We start from the raw sequence: 7736 nt of genomic DNA, 5'->3' as shown, positions 1-7736 counted from the left end.
TGTATTCCCAGTACGTTATGTGTATTGAAGTGGCAACAACACTTTTTATCATTCATAAGATTTCCCAAGTCTTTTACATGCTCATAACTAAAGTCTATACTTCGAAGGTTAAGAAATTAAGATACCCTAGCAGGACCAATCATCTTGCTGGTACCACCACTTGCCACCACCACTGCAACATCTTGGCAAGAAACCCCAACGGACACGGGCGACCGGAAGCGCCATTTTATAACAGCAGTCAGCTTAACATCGAACTGTGCAACACCATAAGTGGCTAAGTCATTGCGCACTCCACTGGCAATAGCTCCAGGCATCAGATTGATGGTGACGTTGATCTGTGTCGTCTCTCCTGCTCTTTGAAAGAAGCCTGGGGGTGGGGACACAGTGGAGGCCAGACGGTGTTTGCCGTGGTAAACTGAGCAGTGAACGTCGTTGTAGAAGGTATCAGTCACCAAGTTAGGGTTTAGAACTTGAAACTGCATATACAAGCAGCTGAAACTACGATCTCCGGTAGAGTTGTTGAGCTTTGTCACGGTGAGGGAGGCAAGACTGAATTTAGGTAAGACCGGAGAGGAGGATAAGAGCATGAGAACTGTGACCGTAATGATCACTCCGAACAAATCACAGGCCTCCATTAATTTGAACAGAGTTTTTGAAAGAAACAAGAAGCGATTACTAATGTGTCATGAGAAGTATGAAACCATCTATTTATCTAGCATGTAAGAGATCCACCCGTTAAACCCTCATCGTTGTAGACTAGTAAGTATCTCAGCTATATTTTCTGAAGAAATTTCCAAGAAACAGAGCATACAGAGGAAAGAAGTATATAGGTTAGAATTAGATGTATTAGCAGTAAAACCAACAGATTTGTCAATTCAGTGTAAAGTAGTAATAACTAGCATGTGACTAAGGGACCCTACTCGGTAGTCAGATGATAATTGAAGTAAGGCTTAGGCTTACTTACAAAAGATAATTATAACATCTCAAAATTCTTAATGACGTTAGGTGAGAGATATAGACAAGAAAAAGTTGAACAGTTGTAAAATTTCAACTCATCATTGTCGACTTGTTGTTAGTTTTTTCCAATAAACGAAATGAAATGAAGTTTTATACAATTCAACAAAACTATTTCGTATAATTTAATACTATGCAAAGATTGTTATAAAAAAACTACATTATTCATAGAAAAGTGTATTTTATAATAAACACTGTATTTCCATAGAAAAGTGTACTTTACTGTTATTAGAGCATTGAAAAGTAGCGAAATTACGTCAGTGTATAAGATGGGATAGCTTCACTTCCAAGGCATAATCCATTCTTGTCATTAAGTGTCACCAGTCACCTTATATTTCAAAAAAAGTATCAAAAGTTGGTCTTGTTCTATCTATCTATCAGCCTTTGGCTCGATCCTTGTGCTAAAGATTCTTCACGAAGATCAACGGTTCTAAAAAGTAGAGGAAGATAACTTTATTGAATACAAATAGTGAAGGAGAGGTCGAAAACCTTGCTTTAGATTTACACAATAAAGTTTCTGTAAGAAAAAAAAAAGTGACCAGAAACATTAAATCAATACTGTTCACCATCAATGTCAACCTCCAGAGATGCAAGACGAAGAAGAAGACAAACGTCTTTATAATATGATACCTCTCTCATATATTCACATCACCTTTATGAAATAAGAGGCTTTGTTCTCTTGAAGTGTTTCAACAATGGCGGATCAATCTCTTTACTCTCCGATCAAACCACATTTCTTCAAGCCTCTTCTTCCAGGCTTCCGCACTCACCTCGTACTCTTTTCTTTTCTCTTATCTCACATTATCATAAAAATGGTTCATTTTGGTTAAATATATATTGTTTGCATGTTTGTTGCAGAACATTCCTATAGCTTTCTTCTCAAAGTACGTTGAAGGAAGAAACCACCAAAACAAGACTCCGAAACTGAGATCAGATGCGTCGGACATAACTTGGTTAGTGAAGATGGACGGTTTGAAATTAACGGACGGGTGGGAAGATTTTGCCTCTGCACATGATCTCCGAATTGGCGACATTGTCGTTTTCAGACACGAAGGAGAGATGGTGTTTCATGTCACAGCTTTGGGACCAAGTTGCTGTGAGATTCAATATACATCTTCATCATCTCACAACATCAATGATGATGATGAAACCAACATTGGTAAAAGCTTTTGATTTATGATATATACTAAAACTCTGTAAATAATAAGCAAAACTGAGATTCTTGATTGGTTTGTTTTTAGTTTCAAGAAATAGTTTAAGAGTGAAGAAGAATTCAAGAAAGAAAATGGAGTGTTCATCAAACCCTTTTCGTTTTGTGGCAAAAGTCTCAGCTTGGGGCCTAAGCAATGATCGACAGGTTAGATTAGTTTCCTACAGTTTAAATGAAAACCTCTTTGTTAGTCTTTGATACATCAGTTTAACTCACTGATGGGATTGCATTGCAGTATATACCAATTACTTTCGCGAGGTCAAACGGTCTGAACAAAATGCGTGGTAAGAAAATCTATCTTCGCAATGACGAAGGAAGATCATGGAAGTTAGGTTTGGAACACGACAAAACAGGCGTGCATACTTATCTCATATCCGGTTGGAGAAGATTCTGCGATGCAAATGGGATTAACCAAGGTCAACAACATACATTCAAACTGGTCCGAAGATCTGCACCGCCTGTCATCCGTTTGTCCCGTCCGAAACCAAGGCCAAAACAAAGATCAGAATCAGAATCAGAATCTCCATTAGACCATTCTTGTTTTCAGGGATCTGTCAGTCCTTCAAGCCTAAGCAATGATCAGCTGGTGAATACACACTCTGGTTTTTATTCCATGTTCTTTAAATTCACACACTTTTTGGAACTTGAAGTGTTTTTTTCTTGCAGTATCTTCCAAGGAGCTTTGTGAGCTTACATGGTCTGGAGAAAAGATGCAGTGAGATAATTTTAAAGAATGAACAGGGAAGTAAATGGCCTTTAGTATTGAAACACACCAAGTCAATCAACCTTACTTATCTAAAAAAAGGCTGGACCAGTTTCTGCGACTTTAACGGGATCAAAATTGGAGATTCCTTCAAGTTTAAACTGTCCGGAACCTGTGAAGAACCTGTTCTTTCTTTGTGCCCTGCTGAGCCCAACCGTGCCAAAACTCCATTAAAGTGTTCAGAAGGTAGTGATGATGATGTAAATCCTGAAGAAAGTAAAGAAGAAAAGAATATCTCACAGGAATGCTTGGAGATCAAGAAAAGGAAGTACCAGCCGAGATGCAGAGCTTCTGTAGAAAACATGGATGATGACCAGACACACATTGGTAAACTCTTTGTCTAGCTATGAACTGTACTCAGATTCTGTAGAAAAGATGCAAAACTGAGATTTTCATTGTTTCTAATTACAGGAAACAGTTCAAGAGTGAAGAAGAATCCAAGAAAGAAAGTGGAGTCTTCATCAAACCATTCTCGTTTTGTGGCGAAAGTCTCAGCTTGGACCCTAAGCAGTGATCGACAGGTTAGATTATTTCTCTACAATCTAAATAAAAACCTCTTTGTTAGTCTTTGATACATCAGTTTAACTCTCTGATGGGATTGCATTGCAGTATATACCAATTACTTTTGCGAGGTTAAACGGTCTGAACAAAATGCGCGGTAAGAAAATCTATCTTCACAATGAAGAAGGAAGATCATGGAGGTTAGGTTTGGAACACGACAAAACAGGCATGCATACGTATCTTAAATCCGGTTGGAGAAGATTCTGCTCTGCAAATGGGATTAGCCAAGGTCAACAACATACATTCAAGCTGGTCCGTAGATCGGCACCACCTGTCATCCGTTTGTGCCGTGCGAAACCTAAACCAAAACAAAGATCAGAAACAGAATCTGCATCAGACAATTCTTGTTTTGAGGGATTTGTCAATCCTTTAAGCCTAAGAAATGATCTACTGGTGAATACAAACTTTGGTTTTTATGCCACTATCTTAATGTCACAGTATAGTTTTTTTTTTTGGTAACAGGTTTGAAACTCACACTATAGTTTCACTACACTCATTGCTTAAAGGAGCATATTGGAACTTAAAAGTGTTCTTTCTTGATTTGTTTATTGATATGAAAAGTGTGTCTTGATTTGTGCATAATGTGGCGTTTTTGCAGTATCTTCCAAGGAACTTTGTGATCTCAAATGGTCTGGACAAAAGATGCAGTGAGATAGTTTTAAAGAATGGAGAGGGAATAAAATGGCATTTAGTTTTGAAACACTACAAATCAGCCACTTATCTCAAAAAAGGCTGGTCTAGTTTCTGTCAAGTAAACAGGATCAAAGCTGGAGATTCCTTCAAGTTTAAACTGGTTGGAACCTGGAAAGAACCTGTTCTTTCTTTGTGCCCTGCAGAATCCAACCGTGAAAAGAATCCATCAAAGTGTTCAGAAGGTATTGATGATGTGAAGCCCGAAGAAAGTGAAGAGGAGAGTAATGAAGACAAGAATATCTCACAGAATTGCTTGGGGATCAAGAAAAGGAAGTCTCAGTCGAGATACAAAGCTTCTGTAGAAAACATGGATGATGACCAGACCAACATTGGTAAACTTTTTCTCTATGAACTGTACTCAGATTCTGTATAAAAGATGCAAAACTGAGATTTTCATTGTTTTTAATTACAGGAAACAGTTCAAGAGTGAAGAAGAATCCAAGAAAGAAAGTAAAGTCTTCATCAGACCATTCTAGTTTTGTGGCAAATGTCACAGCGTCAAGCCTAAACGAGGATCGACTGGTAAAAAACTCTATTCACATTTTAAGCAATCAGTCTCTTAGTATTGTTTTACAATAACGAGAAAGATTAATCGAACTCTGTGACGGTATTTTACAGTATTTACCACTGAGATTCGAGAGGTCAAACGGTCTAGACAAAATGAGCGGTAAGAAGATAGTTCTTCTTAACGAAGAAGGAAGATCATGGAAGTTAAATTTGGCATACAACAAATCAGGCATGCATACTTATGCCAGACCTGGTTGGAAAAGATTCTGTGATGCAAATGGGATGAGCCAAGGTCAACAGTTTACGTTCGAACTGGTCCAAAAATCTGCTCCACCTGTCATGCGTTTGTACCTTGCAAAACATAGACCAAAATCAGAATCTTCATCACACCATTCCTATTTTGTGGGATCTGTCACTGCTTCAAGCCTAAACAAAGATAAACTGGTGAATACAAAACTGTGATTTATATTCCACTATATTACTAAAAGGATCGTTGGAACTTGAAAATTTCTTTCTTGATTGTATATATTGATATACAAAATCTACTGTCTGACTCGTGTACATGATGTGGCGTTTTGCAGTATTTATGGAGGAGTTTTGTGAGATCAAATGGTCTGGACAAAGGATGCAATAAGATGACTTTAAAGAATGAATGGGGAAGAGAAAGGACTTTAGTCTTGAAACACTACGAATCAAAACGCTTTACTATTATCAAACGAGGCTGGACCAGTTTCTGCCAAGACAACGGATTAAAAGCTCGAGACTCCTTCAAGTTTAAACTTGTTGAGACCGGGGAAAACCCTATTCTTTCTTTGTGCCCTGCAGATTCCAACCGTGACAAAACTCCATTAGAGTATGCTGAAGGTATTGATAATGTAAAGTCCCTATCCTCAAGTCCTAGCAGCGGAGATGACAGTAGCAGATCCAAAAAAAGTGAGGATGAGAGTATTGAAGACAAGAACATCTCACAGGATTGCTTGGAAATAAAAAAAAGGAAGTATTGCTTGAATTGTAGAGCTTCATCTTCATATACTCCAAACCGATTCGTGACATTAACTCTTACACAGTCCGCTTTTCATAACTCTAAACTGGTAAGTGTCCATCAAACATTTTGTTTATTGGTGCACACCATTTTGCCTCAAATCATATCTTTTGTGCAGTTTCTTCCGCGTGGTTTCACGAAGGTGAATGGCATCAACAAGCCAAGGAAGATAACTCTGTTGGGTCAAGATGGAGTAATATGGGTGGTGGATCTCTATCAGGAAAAAAAATGCGGAACAATGCGGTTTGGAAAAGGGTGGAAACAGTTCTGTGAAGCTCAAGGCGTAAAGGTAGGCGAGTCTTTTATGTTGGAACTGATCTGGGAAGACGAAGCAAGTCCGGTGCTTAAGTTCTGCACCAAAGTAAACTCTGCTTGAGACTGTTTCCAGAGAAGTAGAGCTTGTGGTGTGTCAACATTATTTCTCTTTTATCTCTCCTTGTTCATATAGGAACAGAGATGTAGCTAGCTCTGCAATATTTACTCTTTGTCAAGAGTTTTCAGCTAGTTCTACTCATCGGAGTCTTGTTTAAGAGTTCAGAAAATGTTAGAACTAACTACTTGTGTGTTGTGAACATTTTGAGAATCCCTTATGTAATATTTTCAATTTCTGCGTCATTATCTCGTTAAAAGATTTTCTTCAAACATTTTACCTAATCCATAACATTTTCAGCAGTGCTCACACCTAACAGTCAGATTCATCCTTTGGTTGGGATCTTTTGTAACACGTGAGCGTAAAAACACCAGACATGAGTACATGACGAGGCGTGTGACAAAGATTGCTAGTGATCTTCAGTTCGGTTGAACTCAGTGATCATTCACATTCATTTAAATTCCAGTTCCGAGAGTACATGCTTAAGCCAAAGATCTAAATGTACAAAAACTCAGGGGGAATAGAAGATTCCTTGAGTAGGGAAAAGAAAAGAGTGGTATTGTTTAACCTAAAACCATCTTAGATGACTTTCTTCTTCTCGAAAAACGTCTTCAAATGCAAAAATTGCATTCCAGCAACTCCTAAGCATACGAAAAGAGAGAAAAAACTTAACCATGCCATTTGCGAGTTTGTAGCCCGGTTCAGATTTTGCATCTCTTCCTCCCTGAGGAAGACAAAACTCATCACAAAACATTATAAGCACAAGTCCTCATAATTCAAGGAATAAAAAGATAGATATTTGAGTCCAGAAGCATGAAAAAAAAAAAACAGAACTTTCTTTACCTTTCTCTGAGATAAAACATCTCTTCATGAATCGAGTTGACAGTTTCAATCAGTCTTTTTACATCAAACTCCATAATCTAGATACAAACAAACACAACACAGAAGCATAAGAATCTAGTTCAATAATCAAAGAAGCATGGAGATAAGGAATAACATCAAACACAAAAGCTACCAGAGTTATCAATCTCAACAAAAATATTTCCCTATTCATTTGTATTCTGAGACTCTTTATACAACACAAATTCTGCTATGAGTTTGTTACCAACAATATGATTATTCAACTATAAAAAACTCAAACTCATTTCCACTCAACTCTTCTTAAACACACTACACCATAACCTTGGTACAAACAAAGACAACACAACACAACACAACACAACACAAAAGCATAAAAATCTTAGCTTTATTCATCAAAGAGACATGGAAACTAGAATAAAATCAACGTTGTACAATACAAAAGCTAGTCTCAACCCCAAGTTATCCACCAAAAACAAACCTTTCCCTATTCATTCCAATAGCAATTTCTTAAGATGTTACAAATTAAAAGCAATGAAAACTCACATCGACTTGGCTCTTCTTAGCAACACTACTCCAAGTCTTAGACTGAACACCAGTTCTCCAATCGAAATCAATACTCAATGTAACCTCAGGTTTATGATCAACAGCAGTGAAACACGCCATGTAGTCTCCAGCTTCCACCGCCGTAAACGCGAATTCTCCAGTTTGAACATCT

The 7736-nt window shown here is 37.8% G+C and overlaps 2 protein-coding genes across 2 annotated transcripts; one reads left to right on the top strand and one right to left on the bottom strand.

The window, feature by feature from the left end:
- LOC104776613 (B3 domain-containing protein REM17-like) lies at positions 1653-6394 on the top strand. The gene is made up of 12 exons (XM_010500707.1): positions 1653-1787; positions 1873-2173; positions 2256-2371; positions 2460-2810; positions 2891-3314; positions 3399-3508; positions 3597-3941; positions 4147-4573; positions 4654-4763; positions 4860-5192; positions 5330-5839; positions 5909-6394. The coding sequence occupies exons 1-12, from the start codon at positions 1710-1712 to the stop codon at positions 6164-6166; spliced, it is 3363 nt and encodes a 1120-aa protein (XP_010499009.1). The 5' UTR covers positions 1653-1709; the 3' UTR covers positions 6167-6394.
- Positions 6584-7730, bottom strand: LOC104776612 (transmembrane emp24 domain-containing protein p24delta9-like). The gene is made up of 3 exons (XM_010500706.1): positions 7565-7730; positions 7004-7080; positions 6584-6884 (listed from the first exon to the last, which is right to left on the bottom strand). Exons 1-3 carry the CDS (start codon positions 7682-7684, stop codon positions 6740-6742), a joined length of 342 nt encoding a protein of 113 aa, XP_010499008.1. The 5' UTR covers positions 7685-7730; the 3' UTR covers positions 6584-6739.

This window comes from Camelina sativa, chromosome 3 (assembly GCF_000633955.1).
Source record: "Camelina sativa cultivar DH55 chromosome 3, Cs, whole genome shotgun sequence".
Taxonomy (NCBI): Eukaryota; Viridiplantae; Streptophyta; class Magnoliopsida; order Brassicales; family Brassicaceae; genus Camelina; species Camelina sativa.
Note: the sequence above shows the minus strand (reverse complement) of the source record. Positions and strands in the feature narration are given on the sequence as shown.

Excerpts from the sequence above, each read along its gene's own strand:
- LOC104776613 (XM_010500707.1), top strand. The coding sequence starts at position 1,710 with ATGGCGGATCAATCTCTTTACTCTCCGATCAAACCACATTTCTTCAAG. Across the intron at positions 4,764-4,859 it reads GCCTAAACGAGGATCGACTG|TATTTACCACTGAGATTCGA; the intron begins GTAAAAAACTCT and ends GGTATTTTACAG. Across the intron at positions 5,840-5,908 it reads CTTTTCATAACTCTAAACTG|TTTCTTCCGCGTGGTTTCAC; the intron begins GTAAGTGTCCAT and ends TCTTTTGTGCAG.
- LOC104776612 (XM_010500706.1), bottom strand. The coding sequence starts at position 7,684 with ATGGCGTGTTTCACTGCTGTTGATCATAAACCTGAGGTTACATTGAGT. Across the intron at positions 7,081-7,564 it reads CTAAGAAGAGCCAAGTCGAT|ATTATGGAGTTTGATGTAAA; the intron begins GTGAGTTTTCAT and ends GTTTGTATCTAG. Across the intron at positions 6,885-7,003 it reads ATGTTTTATCTCAGAGAAAG|GGAGGAAGAGATGCAAAATC; the intron begins GTAAAGAAAGTT and ends TGTCTTCCTCAG.